The sequence below is a fragment of the Thermobia domestica genome, chromosome 6 (assembly GCF_964235325.1).
Source record: "Thermobia domestica chromosome 6, izTheDome1.hap1.1, whole genome shotgun sequence".
Classification (NCBI taxonomy): domain Eukaryota; kingdom Metazoa; phylum Arthropoda; class Insecta; order Zygentoma; family Lepismatidae; genus Thermobia; species Thermobia domestica.
The window spans coordinates 198,175,084-198,199,578 of record NC_137459.1 but is presented as its reverse complement, the minus strand read 5'-3'; the positions used below and the strand labels follow the sequence as shown (position 1 = coordinate 198,199,578).

General features: G+C 35.0%; 1 protein-coding gene across 1 annotated transcript in view; it reads left to right on the top strand.

Annotated features, from left to right (window-relative positions):
* Nucleotides 1-245: 245 nt before the first annotated feature.
* Nucleotides 246-24,495, top strand: part of LOC145688394 (uncharacterized) — a 171,835-nt gene continuing 147,585 nt past the window's right edge. The window contains exon 1 of the mRNA XM_081762568.1: nucleotides 246-585. Coding sequence (XP_081618694.1) covers nucleotides 327-585 — 259 coding nt within the window. The 5' untranslated portion in view covers nucleotides 246-326. The remainder of the gene's footprint in view (nucleotides 586-24,495) is intronic.

Below are 24,495 nucleotides of genomic sequence, written 5' to 3'. Positions count from 1 at the left end.
CGTAATTTATGGAACATACATTACAAGTTTAGGTGTAACGCTAATTTTGTAGTCAGACCACACGTTTCCTATTTAAAAAAAGAAAAAAAGTAAAATAAATATGCAGTGCTATTACCTATAAGATATATGAAATTAAACAACGGTCAGAATGGAGATCAAGTTTTCCTGCTGACTTTGTAGTAAACAAAAGTGATGAACTTCATGAATAATATAGAATTGAAGCTGATAGATGGTTGGACGAGAACGCACAAGAAGGCGTGGTGGACAATATCGGATCACTGATCAAAAGTACGCGGGACTTCCTTACTAGTTCCTCTTCTGTTGGGATGGCGTGGTACTGTTTGGTTCTTCTGCCCTGCTGGCTGATATCTTTAGCGCACGGCGCTACCCGACTTCATGAGTTGAAGTCTATAGATTCTGTGGAGCATAAAATACATGAAGTGAAATCAAGACCTGTCGTTCCCCTGTTCATGAAAGAACTACTCTTTGAGGTTGAAGAAAAGTTATCAGAACAAAACAAAATAGGTGGTAGTCACAAAAGTTACGAAGCCTTGGCAAGATCTATTGAACCGTCAGCAATTAAAGGTAAGTCTGTATTTTTTGTTTAGCTAATTATACATTTTATATAGCTGCTCATAAAGAGGGCGAGATTAGACTCAATCACCTCTCTTGGCTCTTATATACTATTGGATTATTACACACTAATTGATAACATTATTAAATCTTTCCTCTGCTACTTGATCGATTTGTTGGTTGGTTGGAATTTAGTCCGTTTTCACCTCCAAGGCCCAGACCTACAGTTTAAGGTGGAATTGGAACTACTGGAATGTGATTCTAATTTCAAAGCTCTCCCATCTTGGGAAAAGAATCTTGGATTATGTGCATTAAAGTAGTGTGCACATGTCACTAGCTAAGCGTGGAGTTCCCTCTGCTGATTAAAAACAAACTCTAGTCCCCCACTTGGACCTCAAAAGTTGAGTGTATTCGATTGTTTAGTTCATAGATAATGGTTGAAGGAAATAATAATAATGATGATGTTAATGATTTTCTTTCTCACCTCAACTATAGGTTGGTGGGCAACATGGAAATTTTAAAACCTTTCTCTGCCTTGCGAGAGCCGTTTTATACTTCGATAAGGTCTCCTCTTCATAACTGCATCTAGATATTCTATCCTTGGTCTTCCTCTTCCTGGTTTTCTTTCTGTCTTTCTCTCTGTCAACGCGGTGATACAATCGGAGTGACGAAGAAGATGGCCAAGCATGCTGTTTCTTCTTTTTCCTAGGCACGAAAATCCGAGGCTTTAAGCCGACTAGACGGTAATTTCAAGGTGGGGGATTGCAGTCAACACCATAAATCCATAGCTGTTGTTGCTGGTTTGTTGACCACAGCACGTTATGTAAATACTTCATTGAATATTTCCAATTATTCTCACGATTGTGCGTCAACGTCGCACTGCCAACATTACATGATTTTCTTCAATACAGGTATGTAATCATCCATGGTGGCTTGGCTTCCCAAATGGAGTTCGTCTGTTATGTGTTTATTAAACCTGTCTAATACTTACAGCAAATGAAGAATGTTTACAATAGAATGTTAATTGATTTGGAGTTTAGCTTTTCTTTTGGAAGCGAAGATATATGAGACGTGGACCTACAACTTAACGTGGGATCCGAACCACATAAGTTCTCACCAGAAATAAAACCTTGGTCTTCCACGGCGAAGACGCGTGTACGCTAACCATATAGTCATGCGGGAGTTCAAACGAAAAGTCAAACAAATGGACTCCCATAACTTTTGTTTTGATACACTTCCAACCTATGATTCTAACTTCACACACTGTCAAGATACATGTTTCGATAAGGAAGTATAGTGTAAATCTTCTTCTTTCTACTACTACTACTAAATAATAATAATAATAATAATAATAATAATAATAATAATAATAATAATAATAATAATAATAATAATAATAATAATAATAATAATGATACCGATGAACCGAACCTGCTGTAGCCGAGCCGAGCCATCCAGAACCTCTCCCGAGCTTGGCCACCGAGTATATCGATATTTATTTCCTAGTCAATGGCCTACTTCTCCACCAAATTTCGTTCCGATGTGGCCAATAGTTACCGATAAATAAAGTACCACATGCAAGCTGAGCCGAGTCGAGTTTTTCCCTGGCCAAGTCCAGCCATTAAATATAGCGATCTTTATTCCTTAGACAATGGGCTACTTGCCCATTAAATTTGGTTTAGATCCGAACAGTAGTTACCGAGAAATAAAGTACCACACACACACATACACATCAGCCAATTCCCGAAAGCCACTAAAACTTCGTCCAGGTTCGGTTCCCGGCCGGAGTTCATGTGGTTCGGATCTCACATTAAACTATAGGTCCATCTCATATAGCCTTGTTGCTGAAAGGACGCTAAAATCAAATTAAACCAATCAAGCCAATTCAAAACCACTAATCTACTACTTCACAAGCTACAAACTACGAGTTTGAATTTCAAAAGTTCTTGTAATTTCTGTTTCTCAAGTTTTAGAAGAATTTGTGAATAGAGTTTTTGTTGTTGGTTTGACTATTTATGTAGTACTAGTTGATTCTTTCAAAAATAATGACAACAGAATTGAAATTTAATATTAGGAGTGTGATACGAGAATCAAGAATATTTAGTTCGTTTGTAATTTCACACAGGAAAAAAATAAATAAATTGAAAAACAAATGCCTGTGGACTCATTGGAGCACACAAAAATTATTCATATATTCGGGACATTTGGCCTAAACTAAGCAAACCTACATTAATAAAGATTAATACTATTATCTGGCGCAAACTTTACATAGTCATTTATCATAGCATGAAATAAGGAATAATATTTTAATAAACCTTCTTAGAATGAATTCCAATCAGTTCTCCACACATTAAATTGCCTGAATACTTTCCTTGGGATGTATATTTTAATTTTTCCTTAGAATCAACTAAACTTTTTTCTTCATTGACAGTGTTAGATAAATCAATGGATGTTTTTTTCTTTGGCTGCAATGAAATTGTGCAAACTTTTTCGGTTTTATCAGTTTTATCTGATAAGCCGTTCACAAGCTGTCATAATATACAGGATTGTGTACAACAACAACAACAACAACAATAATAATAATAATAATAATAATAATAATAATAATAATAATAATAATAATAATAATAATAATAATACAGTAATAATAATAATAATAAGCAATGTTGTCAGATGGAAAATATTCTCTCTTCTGTTATGTTTGTATACCGGTATGTGTGTTGCATTATCGACAGATGTTTACAAGAACTACTACTGTATAATTAATTAGACGATGTGTGGTAGCTCAGTGGCTTCCTCTGATTGATGGAATGGAAAATGAACTTTTCAAGTGCCTAAAGTAATCATTTTAATTAGAGAAAGAATCTGATTTGTTGACTCCGATGTAATGGTCAAAGAATCTCCTTATTTACATCAAAGGTGATGAGCTTTGCCTTGATTAGAGACTGATAATTCATAATCCTATTCTCCACTGAAAAGTATCTGTAATTCAACAAGGAAATAATTATATATGATAATTAAATTGAAGTTAATCGTAATATGGCCCATGACCAGTGGCGTATTTAAGGGGGGCTTCCGGGCTTAAGGCCCCCGAAATTTTATTGCAGAATTTACACATTTCCAGGAATAAAGTTAGCAAAACCCCCCGAAACAGAATCGTAAATACGCCACTGCCCATGACAAACACTTTACCATTTTATATCGTAAAGGTCAGATCCACCGGTATTGTAACAAAGCGGTGCTTGAGCGATGAACTGTGGAAATTCAAACTCCGATTAGTCATAATTTCACAACTTTGTTTTATTACAAGTGTAAGCTCTTTAGTCAGTGGAGTGGACGGTGTGGATCATGGGTCAGAGTTGATAAGGATGGGTTTTAGTGGATCGGACTGGGTTATGGTGGGTGCTAGGTTTTGGTGGGTCACAGGTCAAGGTGGGCCAGTGGGTCATGGGTCAAGTTTTCATTGATCCACACCATCTCTAGTCTGAAAAAAATACCTTATTTGAACACAGATTTTAAAGCTACTATTGTGGCAAGGTTGGACAAACATCTGTGTTCAAAGAGGCCAACAGATTTGTGTACAATTTGGGATCTAGGGTGTGGGCAATCCAGTTGCTCCCGTTTTTTATGTATAGTCACTTGGCCACAGCTTCCACTCGGTTTCAGACTATATTTGTTAATTATTTAAACAGGAGAATACCGAGCTATTTATACTTGTGAAGTTACACAAGCACGATACAAGTCTCCAACCTCTTGTAGATATTTAGTAGTAAAGTACAAGCTAACTGCGCAACACTAGTGTTTTGTAAAACAAAATCGTTGATAAAGGAAATATAGTGCTCTTGAAACACTAGCCGACAGACTTGTAACTAGTACTTTACTCTTGTAGGTGTGAGAAGCATACACTCGTATGTTTATACTAGTTCCTTAAAAACATACCAATGAACAAGTATTACTACTTCAGTAGCTTTGAGAAATAGGTTCCTGAAGCGAAATTCTAAGCTCCTATGTGGCTACGCCGGGAGCGAAAATAATAAATAATAGCCTCCAGTGGTTTCCAAATACAACATTAGTAAAATCACTAACACAATGCCTTACATTAAACTACGTTGCGCGAATGTTTTCACGAAGTTCCAGCTTTTCAAAACTTGGGAGTGGGATCTGTAATCCTTATTCAAGTTGAATGCTCATAATTGGCATTACCATATGACAACCTTTTAGAAACAGGATACTTTTATAGTTCACAAAATTATTTATTTTGCTTGACAGATCTGTTAAAACAACATAACGAGAAAATGTAATTTATTCAACTAAATGTTTAAAATATCAACCCGGGTTCGGATCCTACGTTAAGCTGTAGGTTCACGTCTCATGTAGTTTTGCTGCTGAAAGAGACGCTAAAATCAAATCTAAGCTAATCTTGAAACAGTGATTGTGGAAATACGAAGTTTCTCTCTTTTGCATTTACAGCTGGATGTACTGTATTTTCATGGTAATTGAACATTGTAACAATATCAATATTAAAAATTATTTACAAGTATTTATTACCATATTACGAATCTTGAATGTGAAGCATTTGTTTTTTGTACCCAGAGTCGGATTTAGGTTTAGTGGGGCCCTAAGCTGTTGACGGTAATTGGACCCTTTATGTGTCCAGATGAACATAGGTACCCTATATACAGAAATGAAGAAACTGGTGATAATTTAGGATGCAGACTAGCAGAAGGGGTGCCATTACTTACATCAAAAAAGCCTACACAACAGGAAGCACTGTTGCTACGTATATGTAAATCGCTGATGAAAATTTTCCGGAAAATTTTCCGATTCATAAAAACATACTCGACTTATTCCTACATCGTTGTTTAGCCGTGATGTGAGGTGGAAAATTTTCTTCTATATTTTTCCGGAAAATTTTCCGTTCTTAACAAATGTCAGTGATCAAGTAATAATTCCTCAGTATTCATAAAATTGATTGAATTTTATGAATTGAAATGTTAAAAGTGAAAGATCGTTTAAAGAATCTGAAAATTCTCATGGCTCAGACCATTTTCAGTACTATGTAGGAACAAGTGAAACACTTTTTCATGAGTGGAAATATCTTCTGTCTTGTATGGAAAAACTGAGGAAATTTTTATGAGTCGGGAAATTTTCATCATTTTGAAGCAAAAAATAAAACAACTTTTTGTGTGAGTCGGAAAGTTTTATTGCTCTGTAGAAACAAGTGAAAGGAATTTTCATGAATCGGAAAATTTTCATCACGATGTAGAAACAAATGGAAAAGAACTTTTCATAATCCGGACAATTTTGGATATTATGTATAGTGATGTTTGGTGGAAAATCTTCCACTATATTTAATTTCACATTCAGCTATAAAATTCAATTCCTATAGAGTTAGACAGCAACAAATTATCACTTTTCAATTAGCTTTCGGAAACCAGAAAATTTTCTAATATTTCAAGTTGGGAAGTAAAAATATACAGTGTCCCCCCCCCTCTCTCTCTCTCTGTGTCTGTCTGTGTGTGTGTGTGTAAAGTGCAGGGAACATACATCGGGTTCGTAGAGAACAAATATCCCATTCCAATATTTAAAATATAACAAGAAATTGAAAAGAAACATTTGTGAATTTATCAATTTCAGAAGCAGAAAATTCCGCTATTTCTTCACATGTAGGCCTGCCTATATAATGAAATAACTACATAAAAAATCGTTATGAATATTATTTTTGTAACAGAAAATAAGAAAAATTGATTTTATTGTGTTTAACACTCGTAAATCATAATTTCAATATTGGAATTTTGTATAATCAACAACTTAGAGCAGATATTTGTATAGTAAAACTACCATTATTATGTATAAGAACGTATTAGAAATAATGATGATTCGACAGAACAAGTACATATACAGTATATATATATATATATATATATATATATATATATATATATATATATATATATATATATAAGAAATTTTTTTTTAATTTTGTAAATTGAAATGAATTTACTTGTTGCTTTTAGAACGCAGTGCTAATAGTGCAGCATTTTGTTTCTTTTATTATTTTATTGGAAGAACAACTACACAAATCAGCTTCCTTATTAGTTATATTTCATTTTCTCTTCTGAATGAGCATATGAATAAATAAATGTTTATTTCCAGAAAATGGTCAGTATTTGCTTTCATGAGTTACTTAAACTCGAATTTTGGAAAGTCAAAAATTTATAGTAGGCACTTTATATTATATGTACTTATTTATAAATGTTGCATTATGTAAATCTATAAAAGTAGTAAAGCTATAAGAGAACCGTCTTATGCGTATTAAACTGACAAAATGTAATATTTTAAGATCAAAGGTGGACTCTGAGGGAAGAACGCATTGAAGTTTTTGGAACTTTCTTGAAATGAAGAATCGTTAGATTTTCACTTCATGCAAATTTTTAAGACAATATTTATTACCAATAAATTTTACGGCTAAACAACGATGTAGGAATAAGTGGAGTATGTTTTTATGAATCGGAAAATATTCATGACTTTTAATAAATTGAAATTTTAAATAATGAAATCCGGTTCTCGAAAGCTAATTGGAAAATTATAATTTGTTGCTGACTAACTTTCCTCTACAGAAATTCAATTTTGTAGCTCTATGTGCAGTTAAATATAGTGGGATATTTTCCACCTAACATCACTATACATAATATCCAAAATTGTCTGGATTATGAAAAGTTTTTTCCACTTGTTTCTACATCATGATGAAAATTTTCCGATCTATGAAAATTCTTTTCACTTGTTTTTACAGAGCAATAAAACTTTCCGATTCACAAAAAGTTGTTTTACTTTGCTTCAAAATGATGAAAATTTCTTCATTCATCTCATAAAAAGTTCTTCAATTTTTCCGTATAAGACAAAATATTTCGATTCATGAAAAATTGTTTAACTTGTTCCTACATAGTACTGAAAATTGTGAGCGCCATGAAAATTTTCAGATTCTTTAAACGATCTTTCACTTTTTAACATTTCTACACATGAATTCAACCAATTTTATGATTACTGAGGAATTGTTACTTGATTACTGATATTTTTTTAGAATGGAAAATTTTCCGGAAAAATACAGCAGAAAATTTTCCGAAAAAAAAAAAAAAATCCGCGGAAAATTTTCCACCTCACATCACTAATGTAAATTTTATTTTATTTATTGATTTTCTGATACTTTGGAAGTGTATATCCAGCTTTTTCTTTAGATTTTGGGGCCTCCAAGGGAGTGGCGGCCCTAAGCTATAGCTTATTCAGCTTATACGTAAATCCGGCACTGGTTGGATCTCCCAAAAGAATACATTTTCTTATTTTCCTTTAAAAAACGAAATATTTTTAGAGCTGGAAAAAAGAGGGCATCTTATAACTTTATTCATAGTGCATAGTGCAAGCATAATGTTGGTATTATTATTGAGGTGAAAAAAACTGGAACGTAAGAATGAAGAGTTGAATATATTTCAGAGCTTTTAGTTGCATCATCATATTACACTATCAGTTAAAGTAAAAGCTAGTGAAAATACGCAGCGAAAACTCGCACATTTTTAAAGTGGCTCGTTCAATGTGCGTTATATGCATGAAAGAAAACGCTGTGAAATAGGGGGAAACCACGATACATTTTACTGTGCCAAAATTTTGATACACAGAGCAGTTGACTGTTTTTTTTTTATTTTCCAAAGGTCCCTGTTGAATTACTGGTAGAGCTTTCACCTCTGGTGAGTGTGGTCCCCCGTTCGATCCCAGCTTGCGCCAAGTGGGCTTTCTGATGGACAACCACCGTATGCGTGGGTTTTCACGGGGTTCTTCCGTTTTCTCCAACTTTCTTCATTCCACCATTTCATTAATTTTCATCATTAACGTCGGCCGTAAAACTGAAAGATTTCATTTCATGTTACTTTTTTCTTCTTTTTCTAATATAAAGCTGCCGTTCATTCACATGTTGAGTTGAGCCATGTCTCAACGTTTAGTGGATAGAGTTTATATTTACATTACTGACTACTATATTTGCCTCTTGTATTCGTAGCTCTAGCTTTGGTCCTCAATGTGTAAGTACGTATGGAGGAAACCAGAAGTATGCGAATTACACATTAAACTGTGTATCCATGTTTCTTGTAGTCTCGATGCAACTTGTTACACATCAAACCCCAATCAAACGAACAAAATAAATTTATAGAAGACCTAACAAAATGTAAACATCTTTGTTGTATTTGGACTGTAATGTTTATATCCGATAATGTAAAGTTTTATTGATTAAAAAATAGATGACAAGTAAAACTCTATGCAAATGCACAGTTCTTTAAGTCACCCTCTATAAGAATCTCGAATTCTTTATATGTCTCACTAGTGTCGAACTCAGCTGTGAAGGTTCAAAGCTCTTTCTAAGTTGACTTTCCCTCAGAAAATAACACAAGAGTTTTAATACTTACCTGGATTTTTAAACGATTTCAGAAACAGTCTACATTAAATAAGGGATCTAACTTTCATCTTTGCATATGTTGGTAACAGGTTTGATGCGAAAACAAGTAACAGATGTTATGTTGTAGCAGCAAACTAAATAGGATAGACACTTGAACAATCAGGAAATCAAACATTGGGTATCAAGTTCAGACATTCAGAGGAAACACGCTATATTCACCTGCAAAAATGACAGGGAGATATTAATTTATATATTCAGTAGACGCATTTATCAGCTTACATTGTTGTAATGCTGGCACCTACAAATTTGTTTACACTTCGACAAATTTCTAGATACATCATACAATGCCAATTGAAACTCCCTCGTAGCTATAAGCTGTTAGCGTACGCACCTTTGGTGTGGGAGTTCCGGGTTTGACTCCCGACGGGAGCTTATGTGTTCGGATCCCACGTTAAGATGTAGGTCCACATCTTATACAGCCTTGTTGCTGAAAGGGATGCTAAAATCAAGTCAACTTAACTCAGCGATGCCAATTGGTGCGTTCAATGCCCAAGGGAATCAAGTCCACATTTGGTGATTTTAGACATACTTCATCTTTTAAGATCTCTATCTGAAGTTCCCTTTACAGCAAAACAATTCACGTCTAGATATTCTCTGTAAATAATTTATCATGTAGACAAATAAAACAGTTTTAATTTTCTATGTCCTTAAGTGGACCGTACAAACTTGATGTATCGTTTTCTCTCAACTTTTGTAATTGAACTTGATTCCTTTGCGCTCTCAACGCTCCAGGTTTACACTAGAGTATGAACTATCATCAACAACAGTGAGAAAGTAAATGGAATGGAGTTAGGGTGTATATGCAGAGGAATCTTTTCGATATCCGCCTGGTAAAACGTATGAAATCCCTGGAAAATCATATCAGAAGTGTAAGTCACCGTATTTGTATTGTTATTCCCAGGGGTGTAGCCAGAAGTTTTATGTAAGAGGGGCCCGTCGTTTTTTTTAGGGGGGGGGAGCTACAATGTACAAAGCCAAAGAAATTGTGTTGCAGCTAGTGCTCTTGAGGCCTGGAAAAAACGGCAAATTTTAGTTTCCTTCCGGAAAACTAAAAAGCTGGTTTTTAGATTATTATTATTATTATTATTATTATTATTATTATTATTATTATTATTATTATTATTATTATTATTATTATTATTATTATTATTATTATTATTGTTATTGTTGTTATTATTATTATTATTCGTTTTTTCTCCATAAATTATATTCCAGGTAGTTTTTTTTATTATGTTTAACCAATAACTACTGTCCTCGCCAAACGTTATACCTTTCTGCATAACTATTTTAATTTAAGCCCTTGTATCTTCATAAGACTGATTTTCTTTGAAATTTCACTTGATTTCTTTAAAATTTCCTGACAAAAATATTTATTTATTATTCGTCACTAAAAAAAAAAAAAAAAAAAAAAAACATAATTTTATTAAAAGCTATATCTCTTTTACGGTTTTAGGGGCACTCCACATATTTCGTAACGCTATTTTTTGACCAATTTTAACTTCCTTCTCCTCCTTGTCACACTTCATAACGCAAGGCCGAACCTCTTCAACTTTGTTACGTAACACTTTTTGATTTTTGTTTTTTCACCAATTTTGATTATTTTGGGGGTTATTACAATAAAAAAACTATTTTTAATGGTAGAACTTTTTATTACAAAATGCTTTTTTTATTGTGAATATATTTGTATTGTTTTTCGCCAACAAATCAAAGTATTAAAATATGGTGGACCCGTAATAATATTTTAACCCCATAAGGTTGTTTAATTAACCAATCCTAATTCTTCAAAACTACTGTAGTTTCCCTAAGGGAATCGCACCCATCATTTTAGGTCACTGGTGATTCGCAAGGTGAAAGTACTGCGGAAGATGCAGTTAAAACAGAATCTAAAGAAATAACATTGACCTCTTCTTCCGAGATCCAGGATGCTTCGTGCATTTGAAGTTCGCCAGTGTCAACGACGCAAAGTTCTGTTCCTCGTCGAACACAGATTAGAAGAGGCTGCACACGTGAAGGAGCAGGGACATCACGTTTGTGAACAATTTTTCGAGCATCTTCTTTGGACTTTGGACCTCAGTTTACCACTTTACAAATTCTTCTTGCCCTAAAACAGTGCGAGAATGCAAATAAATTCGATTTTTTTCAGAAATATTCAAATCCAAAAATTGAAAAAAAAAAAAATAGTACGATATTAATATCTGACGAATTATAATATCTTTCGGTTTTCAATATCTTTTGGTCTGCAAATCGTGGATCGTTCCGTCGCGCAAAATATTATTTCACGAAAAAGAGTTTCTTCTGTTTCACATGCGAAACCTCTGAGAAGAAAAAAGTGGGTAACGATTCGAGTTGAATTTCAGTTTAGCGTCCCTTTCAGCAGCGAGGCTATGTGAGACGTGGACCTACTGATTAACGTGGAATCCGAACCACATGAGCTCCCGCCGGGAATCGAACCCGGGTCTCCCGCGCCAAAGGCGCGTACGCTAACCGCTAAGCCACGGAGAAGCTCCGGTAACGATTCGAATCAAAAGTTTTAAATAATATTCTCAAAAATAGCAATACGAGTGGGAACGCGAAGGAATTTTAAAGCGTTATTTACTATCACTAACAACTAACTCCAGAAAAGCGTGGGTCGTAAATGCAATGCTGCAATAGCCACAAAACGGAGTTTTATTGTACTGCAATACACACAGAGTTCCTCAATAGTCATGCTGGTGTCTAGTGCATCTTGGAATCCCTACTGTATGATTCAATTTATATAGGCTATAGTTCACAACTTTCCAAAATAATGGAAAATCTCTCTCTCTCTCTCTCTCTCTCTCTCTCCCTCTCTCTCTAAGTCACTACATTTGTAAGTTAACTCTTGAACCACCCGACCGATCACGATCAAATTTTCAACATAGATGAGTTTCGGGCCTGGGATCAATTTTATTGCTTCACTTTGAAGGTGCACTTTGAAGAGAAGGGAAAAATATGTAAAAATGATTGATAATGACTAATATTAATGTCGAATCCATAGTTTTCGGGGTGGCTGATATAAACAAATTCGTCATTCACTTCCGATGTCATTTAAATCCAAATTTTAGTCCCCATTAGTACTCCTAAGCGGGATGGTCACGTAAAAATAAATGAAAATTACCGATTATTGGAATCCCAACTGAAAAACCGAATAACGTTGTTTTCACCAAATTTTCCATCTGATATAAATGATTTTTTTAACAGTAGTTACAGCATACAAAAAAGGTAATGCAGGCTTACTTACAAATCAATTTAGTACCATTGTTGTATGGTATTATTTGTAGTACCTTGTTAAAACATTTGTTTTCAAAGTGTCAAATATAAATCGCAGTAAATTGTGTAATCTGCTGTGAAAATAGAAAGTATACCATACTATTTTCCGATCGGTGTAAGGAAGAGATACCATACTATTTTCCGATTGGTATGGTAAAATAGTATTTTTCCATAGTATTTTACAGTAAATTATTAATTATATGTAAACTTTGTTATTTTTAAGTGACTGAAACGAGGTAATCTTACGATGATGTTTTAAAAGTTGGTCATTTGGGGGGGGGGCAGGGAATCATTTGGGAGGCCTGGCCCCGATGCCCCCCCCCCTTGGCTACACCCCTGGTTATTCCCGATCGTGAAGCAAGTATTAAACATCTTAAATATTCAAACGATCCTCCAAGGAATAAGACTGTATTTTATCTGTTGCTGGCTGTCCGTGGCAATAGCTTAGCGTGGATGTAAACTCAGGGACAGATTCATAGAAGAAAAAGAAATTAGATAGGCTTTCCCTCAAAATCCTTTTAGAGGTCACAAGATTGTTTCTATCTGATCGCCTTCTTGGCAATATGGTGAGAACATGTGTATACGGGATTCCCGGTAGGAACACGTGTGCTTCGGATTTCACGTTAATCTGTAGGTTCCCGTCTCATATGGCCTCGGTGTTGAAAGAAATGGTAAGTTAAGCTCCGTCTAACGAACCAAGAGACCTTTTATTTGTCAAATTTGATTTCATACTCTAATTACTATATTATCCTTAATTAATATTTGGTATCTTCATACCTGTAACAAAATTACTTATTTTTTCTTGGATTGATAAATGCAGAAAATACAGGCTAATTTCAAATTTTACATGAGATCAAAACTATTGTATAACTATTTGAAAACCGTTCAGTTTTCTGTACGTAATGCTTTTTTGTACTCTGTATTTAGTAACTGGAGCAACAGAACAATTTGGTTTTTTCACACTTCACGCCTACTTTAGACAAGAGTAATTACGATGTAAATCAATGTAGAATACGTTTAGACTTTCTATGGTTACTCCATTCAAATCTTCAGTTGTAAAGTATATCAATTTGCTTTTGATGGAAACTTTATTGAATATAATACGTAAGAATTGCGCTTGAGCTGGTAAAATTAAGTACTTCATGAATTTTAGAGTCTAGCATTAAATTTTCATACTCTATACTTGGATTTTAATATTTCGCCTACTGAGTTTATTCTTAAGCTAAAAGCAGATAATTCCAATCTGATTGAAACCACCTGATTAAATAATCATCAATTTTGAATTGAATAATCACTGGTAGTGATAAGTTGTTTTTCTTAAGCTAAGACATCATTCATCTTAATCATAGATGACACGATTTTACTTTAAATTTTAAATTAAATTTTCTTGCTAGTTCCAGATATAATTCGTGCTGGAATCAGCAAAGAGAGTACTAATTATCGCGTTGGATTTTCGTTTTGTGTTTGATATTACTGGGAAGTTTTGGCGGTTGAGCAAAAGTTTTCACTTGGGATATATTTCGGTTCAAATATCCGCTTTTATTCTTTCTTATTTACCTTTCAGTACATTGAGTCTGTTAGAATAACCAGAGCCGTTTATCTTACCAAATCTACTCAAACCAGTTTTATGTAAAATTTTTGTTGTTTTCTGTTCTCTCAGTAGCATAAATTAAGCGTTTTACTAGATATTTTTATATTAAAGATAAATAAAATTTGTAGCCTCCGTGCTGTAAGATCATCAAATAAAATCCTGAAAATCAGGAGGCAGTCCTTCCCGCCGGTTTAGTGGTTTGGGCAGGTCACTTTGCTTAATAGTGCTCCGGGTTCAGTTCTCGATGATAGAGTACAGTGGTTTTGTTTCCACATTAAGCTGTTGACACACGTTTCATACACTCTTGGTGTTCAAAAATAAAACGAAACTTCAATAATCAATACGAAAATTAGAAGAAAAAAACACCATTGATGCCATAAAAAGAAGAATTTCGTTAATCATACACAGAATTTTTTTAATATTTGTTTCCTGTTCCGTGTAAATGCGATATTTCTGTGCTCTTATTGGAATATTTACTTCTTCCTTCCTTCTATGTTTCATCGTGCAGAGAAGGAATCTAAGTAAATCCCTCATTAAGTAGCATAATCGTTAGTAGAAGGGAACAGTAGAGGACACTTCCAGTTGAAGTATATGGTATATTTTATTTCTCATTTACAAAATTATCACTGTATGCAGCATACAGTAAATACATTTGTTTTAAACGTAAATGTAGGCTAATATCAAAATACTGTAATCAAGTGTTTGAATTATGGGGGGAATGTGAGGGGAAATGCTCTTCTGTAAAGAAACAAAAGTATTCCTTGGGTGAGGCTATTTATATTGACGTGCACTGTAAAATTCTTGTGTGATAATTTTCTTCTCAAGTGCACGTCATCCCTTAGTTTGCTTACTGAATGCATTAAAAGTAACCCAATAACATGCAACGTCATCACTAAATACTGAAAATGTGGACAAAACGAGGAGTACATCCACGGGAGGATCCACTGGGTCCGGATTCTCCCCCAAACTTCCTAACTCAACATACATTTGTATACTTTCACAATAAAACTATATTTGTTTAACAGGGAAATGATTGATGTAGCATGATAATTTAATCTTACACTTTATCTGTACTCTTTCTCTTATTTAAGAAATCTGGTTCGATATTTTTTCTCTGAAAATATAGGTGGAAGTACTTTCCAATTACTTATGGTCTTTTCGCATGCAGAATACTCGTTCAACACTACATAGATGTAGTGGCTTGTAGTGTTGAACGTCCCTCCCCCCAAAGCTTGGACCCTCCCAACAAAGATTTTTGGGTGCGCGCCTGGACATAACTAACCAATCATGGCGGTTTATGAGTTTATTGGGAACAATTGTTCAATTGTTATCTGCCGTATAATCCTCGAGACATTAGTTTATAATCGTAATTTGCTTCTAACTGCTAGATTAGTTGAAGGGATCAATTGATGATTGCTTTCCAAATTGCAGAAAGTAGTCTCTTGTAAAAATGAAAAATCGGTGGGTTTCTGTTCGGAGCGCCAAGTTTTGTAAAAGTCTACATTGTTATCAGATATGGATAACAAGGAGGTGGTGTGCTGTGCTGTTCATGCTGGTGTGCTGTTCCTTGTTTGAGTATGAGTATGGTTCATATTCCGGGAACTAAAGTTTATCTTTGTTAGCACCACCGTTGAAGTCTCCGTTCTTCGAACTAAAATGGTTTGACTCGATACGCCACTCCTTCCGACTTGTGAACGATGTTTAAAAAAAAAATAGGTTTGGCATTGAAATTTTGGAATTCGAAGAGTACAGTGACCCATTTGAGTTTCGAACGCACGACCCTTTCTATTTAAAGTATTACGTAATAACGAAAGAAAAGTTAGAGACTGATTTCACGGTAAAAGTAAATCCTATCTCCCCGCGGTATTCCAGGGCTTTACTAAAATAAGATCCCCCTAAACCCTGAGAGCAAGTAAAGATTTATTCTATTCCTCTAGCGTATGCGTATATTCACATGCTGCAGTGCTGAAAAAGAATATTTCTCTAATTTCTGGTTTGTAGGAACGAACTAGACTGATTTTCACTTTTCAAAAAAAAAAAAAAAAAAAAAAAAAAAAAAAGGAATTATATATATATTAGTAAACAAATATCCTGGATTTAAAATTTTGGCTGAAAGTAATGAAAATCAGTTCAATTCAGTCCATGGTAGATTGAATTGGAAAATTACCTGCATTGCCTTATTATTTTAGTCTAACAAACCCTTAAAAACAAATGTTATTCTTGAGGACAGGGATACAACTTGTTCATAAAAGAGAAAGTTCACGAATTTGGCTTAACAGATAATAAAGGCTTTAATAAGTAAAAACAAAAAAAAAGTTTTAAAAAATCAAGCATGACGAAAATTAACACTGAATCTGGAATTTATGATAATAAAAATGAGAAATAAGACATGCGGCCTTAGCACAAAATTAATTTAAGTAAATTACATTTTTGTTTTCTTTCTTGAACTATAGCTTGAATAATTTTTTATAAGTGATTTGACACACATAAACAAAGTAATGGAATTGTTTTTCATAACCAGTCCTAAATGAAATTTATGTTTGTTTATCCTTACATAATGAGCTTTCATAATCATGCACAATACAAAAAGGTAGTTAATTTACAACCTTACATTTGACAATACTTATTCACGTGATATGGGATGATAAACATATGATAGAGTTGATCAGCTGATACTTGGTGCCAGCCCCCCTCCCCCCAAATGACCAGCTTATAAAACATCATCGTAAGATTACATCGCTTCAGTCATTTAAAAACAACAAAGTTTATATATAATTAATAATTTACGGTAAAATAGTACGGAAAATACTATTTTACCATACCAATCGAAAAATAGTGTGGTATCCAGGAGCGTCGTTAATGGGGGTAAGGGTGGAGCTTCCTCCTCCCCCCCCCCAAATTTCTCAATTTCTTAACAAGTTGGCAAATTAAAATACCTAGTTGGCAATTTGAAGAATGCCGCTTTGTTCGTGCTGCAAATCCTTATTAGTTCTTTTATAAACTTGGCATAAATTTTGTGTAGTTTCCTATCTTGAAATAAATTCATATATTCGTTGAAAGCTTCTTTACTTGTTGCAAGTGATCATTGCCGGATTTACGTATAAGCTAAACGAGCTATAGCTTAGAGCCCCACTGTCTTGGGGGCCCGGAAAACCTGAAGAAAACTGGATATCCATTTCCAATGTATAAGAAAATCAATCAATAAAATAAAATTTACATATACGTAGGACGTAGCAACAGTGCTTCCTGTTGTGTAGGCTACTATGATGTATGTAATGGTGCCCCTTCTGCTAGCCTGTTTCCTAAAATATCATTAGTTTATCCATTTCTGTATATAGGATGCCTACGTTCACGTGGACACGTAAAGAGCCGCATTACCTTCAACAGCTTAGGGCCCCACTAAACCTAAATCCGATTCTGCAAGTGATCACACTTCTCTTTTGTTCATTTGATATTCCTAAATATTTTGAAGAATCTTTAATGAAAAATTGGGAAATTGTACCACTGACAAAAGCTGAATAGAGGTGGGGTGAAAAATTAAAATAAAGACAGACAGAAGCGTTTCGGTTGCAGGTAGAGCATTGGACGCAAAAGCATTTGATACACGAGCGTATACAAGACAACACGCAGATTGTGGAGATTAATAAGAGAATAATAAGAATTAATAGGCCTATTAATAAAATAAGAACAAGGCAGTGACTGGCAAGGGCGCCGAGGGGGCCCGGCTCCCCCCCAAAGCTCGTATGGGTCCCCTCACATTGTATTTATAAATATACAATATTTGTTATAATTTGAAACGCAATTTGTCTTATCCTCATATATCCCTTCTGCATCTGGATGCCCGCCCCCAAATTTACAGAGAAATCGGCGTCCTTGGTGACTGGTTAGTATAAACTTTTACTATGTATAGTATGTGAATTTGACAAATTTAAGAGTTATTCTCCCCAATAGTAAAATATCAGAGGGAAGTAGATTTTGATACCAGAGTGAATTAATTGTGTAACCGTATCTGCTTTATGTGTGAATAGACCTTTCCCTTTGAACAAAAAGTGATCATATTAATACGGAGGAAAACAATAGAATATTTCAGTTGTTTTGCAGTAAGATTCTATTTACAGGGCTTTTCGAGTAGGGAGAATTGAATAAAATGTGTTTTGGGAATGGTATCACAGTAGATTTCTGAGGATGTTGTTTGGTGGGGAGAAAAGCTACAATGGATGTCAAGCAGTGCCGTGCCTTGGGGTGGGGCGACAGCCCCGGGTGCAGAAGTAAAGGGGCACAAACTTTGGGGTGGAAAATGCGTGTGCGTACACATGTATAAATTGCAAGAAAAAAGTAATAAGTAATTAAAAGTGCCTTAAAATCAACAGAAAGCAGAGTTTAATTTTGAAAATTTTCTACCGCTTCGCGCCAAGCATGGTGGCGCTTCGCGGCTGGTCTGTTGGTCTCTCACCCAAATGTACGGGGGCACTGTCGTATACTCTCCCCCCAGGTGCTGAGTTACCACGGCACGGCACTGGAGTCAAGTCATTTCGTCGCTTCCGCTGTGAACCTAAGTGCAAGATTCCAAAAATCACATTTTGGGCTTCAAAACAATACGTCTGCTGGGTGAAAGCATAGACCACTGTGTGTTTCGCTTTGTTTCCATACAGATGTGTTGCCTTTCCTACCTTATTTTTAATCCCGTAATTGCTTCTTTCGAAAGTTAAACAAAAAATGCAATTCTTCCTTCTTCCGCATTTGTAAGTCAAAGCATTACATATACCGCTGTATGTTACTTATGTAGCTCACAGGGCCGCAACTATGGGGGAGGAAGCGAGGCACGTGCCCCGGGCGCGTGGTTGGAGGGGCGCCTAAAAGGGAGGTTATATATTAGTATTTTTCCTGCAGATATTTAATATATTTCATCAGAGTGCGAAGTCATGAAATCGAAGTGAGAAGAGACGAGGACTGAAGAGTTATAAAAAAAAAAAAAACTTTGCGCACTTCTATGCTTCAAAGTTTCGATATAGAAAGTTCACGTATTTGGACATCCAGAAGTAGTAAACTATACAAAGTTAGATATTACTAGTATACCGGTGATCACTAGTTCATCTAATAATTAAATATGAAATACACGTTGATTACATATGAATTACGGTAATTACTTTGGAAACTTCTGACATTATTTCAGTGTATTATCCCCCCGCAAGGATTTAGTGAGGGAATTTTGTCCAAAAGTGGGGGTTTTTCCCCTGTTCCCTAAGGATTTTACACCCTGTTTTTCACAATTTCATTATTTCAATTCGATAATAAATAATGAATTTAAGGTAGAATCAAATCTCATATTATAATATGTATTATAGTGCATTTTCCTTTTCTCTAAGTGCATACATTATTCATTTTGGTACAAAATCATTCTACAAAGACATTCTCTCAGGCTTTCTCTCACTTCTTTGCCAGAGCCTTTTTCCGCACCCTACCCAACAAGATCCGGAGTGTGCAGGTTAGCCTTGTCTCTCACTGAACCCCTCAATTGAATGTTTATGAAAATTATGTGTTCCTATATCACAAGCAGTAAATATAGCCTACCTTATTCTACGTTTATAATGCATTTCTACAACAGATTATAGCTTTAGAGGTTCTCGTGAAGATTGGGTGACGCGGATTATTTAACCTAACCGTAAGATGTTAAATTAGCAGTTGTGCATCGTGCATGGTGATAATGGTCCTGAGTTGAGGTGTAAAATTGCACTCGAAAGTGGAACAAGGGCTCTTCGTATTCGTATCTCAGATGAGGCATGGAAAAAGACGAATATGAAAATAAGGTTGCTGTAATAGATTTCCACAGGGTTGGTAAAAGTGAGACTAAGATTTTCGAAACACTTTTATTTTTTTTAAATAAGACTTGGCAATTTTTAAAATCAAAACTTGGCAATGTCGTTTCATCCTCTCCCCCAATCTTGTAATGTTCGCTTTATACCGATCGGAAAGTAGCATGGTATAGTTTTTGTGTGTGTGTGTGTGTGACAGCAGATTACACAATTTACTGCGATTTATATTTGACAGTTCGATTACAAACGTTTTAACAACATACTATAAATACTACCATAAAACATTGGTACTAAATTAATTTGTAAGTACATTATATTTTTACATGTTCTACCTCGTGTTTTATAAAACATTTTTTATCATATGAAAAATTTGGTGAAAAACAATTTTGAATTCAATAGAAAATTCAATGGTAACAGTTTTGGTCTTGTTGGATCTTTCGAAAGCTTTTGATCTAGTAAATCATGAACTCCTACTGGCCAAAATGAAATATTACAACTTCTCGGAATCAGTTATTAAATGGTTCCACAGCTATCTCTCTTGTAGACAGCAACAAGTAATACTAAGAGGAGAAAAGACTCAGGTATCTACCCCATCCCTGATAAAGGCAGGAGTTCCGCAAGGTTCAATATTAGGTCCCCTATTATTTTCACTCTTTTCAGCAGATCTTTCTACAGTCATAAAACATTCATCAGTTCACTTCTATGCGGATGATACCCAGATCTTCATCAGTAGTACGCCTGAAAATATTATGGACACAATAGAGCTACTCAATACGGATCTTTCAGCTGTTAGCAACTGGCGCCTTAAGAATGGTCTTTTACTTAATCCATTAAAATGTGTTTTCACTGTATTGGGAACATCACATCAGTTGAACAAAATCAACCCTGATGACCTAAAAGTAACTGTAGTGAATTCCAGTATTCCATTTTCTCCCTTTGTAAAAGATCTAGGCTTAATAATAGACCAAGGGCTTAGCTGGAATAAACACATTTCTGAACAGTGTATTAAAGCTAAGCGTATCTTGCGACAGCTTTATAAATTGAAAAGCTATTTATCGCAAGAAACAAGACTATATCTTGTTAACACTCTGATTTTGCCTCTGTTCGATTACTGCGATTCAATATATGGTAGCTCTCTCTCCACTCAAAATACTAGAGCAATTCAGAAAATACAGAATTACTCTATACGCTTCTCTCTCAATTACAGGAAGTCTCAGCATATTCTGCCGGTACTTAATGAAAACAATATCCTAACCATGTCCCGAAGACGATATCTCCGATACTGTTGTTTACTATACAAAATACATTCACATAAAGCACCACCTTACTTGCATCATAAATTAACATGCAGATCAGAAATTCACCGTTACAATACCCGAGGAAGTAATAAGCTGAATATGCCCCGGCATTCTTTAAAAATAACAGAGAAGGCATTTTCAATCTCGGCAGTAAGAATCTGGAACTCCCTACCAAAGTCAATCACTGACGAACCGTATAATTTATTTAAATCATCACTCCAAACATTATTATTTAGAAATCAGAGACAAAGCATTGGCACACATGACAGGTTTACTACAGTTTGAAATTGGTATGAAATTGGACTAGCAGTATGAGTATAGTTTTTTTTTTTCATTTACATTTACTGAGTGTTTTATTTATCATTAGTATTATTGAATGTATCATGTTATGTTGTTATTTGTATCTTGTATCTTATTTGTGTCTTTATTCTTTTTTCTTTCTTTTCTTTGTAATGATGACAAGGGTTAGGTGGCAGAGCAGCCTCCGGCTGAACCTCGCCCGCTGAAATAAAGAGAAATTCAATTCAAATTCAATTCAATTCAATTCAATTCAATTCAAACAAAGTTTTTATTCAATTTTTCAGTTTGGATTTCATTCGTTTTTCTTAAAATGCTACTTGGTGTAAAACAGGAACTAAGATATAGTTGTTAATAAAATAATTACGTTTGTTTAGTCACAAATAATAAATAAATATTTGTGTTAGGAAATCTTAAAGAAATTAAGTGTAATTTCAAAGAAAATCAATCTTATGTAGATAGGTTCTGTGTACAAAGGCTTAAACTGATATAGTTACGCACAAAGGTATAACAATTGGTCCGGGACAGTAGTTCTGGGTTAAATATAATAAAAACTATCTGGAATATAATTTATGGAGAAAAGTAAAATAATAATAATAATAATAATAATAATAATAATAATAATAATAATAATAATAATAATAATAATAATAATAAGCTTTAAAAGTAGTGTTTTAGTTTTCCGGAAGGAAACCAAAATTTTCCGTTTTTTTTCAGGCCTTAAAAACACTAGCTGCAACACTTTTTTTGGCTTGGCCCTCCTTCAAAAACGACGTGCCCCTCCTACATTAACCTGCTGGCTACACCCCTGTGTCCCAGTGTCTTTTTTTTTTGCTTGTTTTTGCAGCATTACAGTGTGTTTGAAGGGACAATAGTACCTGAAGATACTTTTCGAGTTCTAAGCTTATGGTAAGCGCAGCACCATATAGATCGTTATAATAGCAAGTACATACGTTACAGTCGTTTTCAGTTTTCAATCAAATTATTCTAAAATATTAAGATGTTTGATTATAATAATTATTATTTTAATTTTTTCCCTCTCTTTTTTGGTCAATATTGTTAAACATATCATCATCATCATAACTATTCTGCCATTATTGGCAGGTTACTTGCTGCAATTGAGAATCTTCGGTGTACGGTGATCCTCAGCTAGTCTCTTCGCCTTGACGTAGCAATTTTCTGTTTTAATACCTTCTTTTAACTACAGTCTTCTTCACTCCCTTCCTCTCTTTCACCATACCCCTAGCCGGACCTTCATAATACAGTTCCTCCTCAGCCAATATCCCAACCAGTCCCTCTTCCTCCTCTTAACTAGTGCTGTCGAAATCGGTTTTTGAAAAAAACGAAAACCGGTTTTTGAAAAAAGTGAAATTTCATAAAACCGAAATGTCGGTTTTGAAAACCGCTTTTGCGGTTTCGGTTTTGAAAACCGCTTTTGCGGTTTCGGTTTTGAAAACCGCATTTGCGGTTTCGGTTTTGAAAACCGCATTTGCGGTTTCGGTTTTTGAAAACTGCTTTTTCGGTTTCGGTTTTGAAAACCGCATTTGCGGTTTCGGTTTTGAAAACCGTTTTTGCGGTTTCGGTTTTGAAACCCGTTTTTGCGGTTTCGGTTTTGAAACCCGTTTTTGCGGTTTCGGTTTTGAAAACCGCACTTGCGGTTTTCGGTTTTCAAAAAACCGGTTTTCTCAAAAAACGAAAATGCAGAAGTCACAAAAATTCGACAGCACTAATGTCAAGTAACGACGAGAAAACAGCAAAGAATCTTTCCCATCTTCGACTCTCAGTTGCCAGATGGAGGAAAAAAATGCTCAAAATTTGCAGAGGGGAAAGAAGATATTTTTTCTTAAAATGTCTTAATGTGTAGGGAAATTCTTGTTTAGTATACTTTTACAATTGGCAGAATAAAAAAAATAAGTTGCAGTTTCTCACAAAGAGGCACGGCTATCGTTATTGGGAAGTAAAATGATATACGTAGAATAAAATATGATCGGTGTTCCCTTCACGTATGAACTATTGCAGGTGTCTGGGACTTGCGATAAGAAAGCAGTCAACACGTACAAAACTACAACATTCTCATTTATCGGAGTGGCAACAAATCAACAATAAAATTGTGTATTGCGATCTATTTTTTCTTTTCTTTTTTTTAAGAAAGGGAAGTGGTGTTTTTTTGTTAACATAAGAAAGAGTGGCAGTACTGTTTAAAAACAAGGTGAAAGAGTAATGATAATATAAAAGATCTTAATCACGAAAAACCACCCGCATTTTGGGATTGAAGAAAAATCTAAGACGATTCAATGGATAAAGTCTTGGCATATTCAACGTAAACCGCTACAACTCGGACAATCTTAACCGTTACACCTTTGATTTTTATATATTTCGTAAACTAGATCACAAGGAACACGAATCTGAAGGATTTTTGACAATCCGACTTCCGGAACTCGAGATATTAAAACTTTAAGTTTAATATAGATATATTCTCTATACGAAAAATATTATGTCCTGTGAGATATATAAAGGTAACCAAGAAAGTTCTGTCGCTTTTTGTGGAGTCTGTGTTCAATTGATCCTCACACCGTGAGTTGAATGCGAATGGAGAAAAAGCGAAGGTCAGATGTTGGTGTGGGTATATCCAACACTCTACCTGCTTGTGGCAGTTCAGTTACAACGTGAACTTGTGTAAGGACAGAGTGAATATGGAACCTCCACAGAGCGTCATAAGGGCGTGTATGCTGTACGAGTTCAAACTTGGGTCAAACGCCACTGCAGCGAGGCGGAAGATATCTCAGGCCTTTCGTGAGGGTGTCGTGATTACGCAGACAGTGCAAGGGTGATTTAGAAAGTTTACGGACACTGACAAAATACTCACGAAAGACGCACCACGTGCCGGAAGACCAACACATGTACAAAATGAAAATCTTCAGGTAGCAATTGAGGCGAACAGCGGAGGGACCTGTGAGAAACTGGGGCTAACATTCAATGTGAGTGGAGAAACCATCCGGCAGCACCTCCATCAACTTGGGAAGCAGTACAATTTGAGTCTATTGGTCCCACATGAATTAACTCTGGGCCAGAAGGCTACGCGAGCAGACACCTGTGTTTCTTTGCTGTCTCGTCTGAGAAAGGAGCCATTTCTGG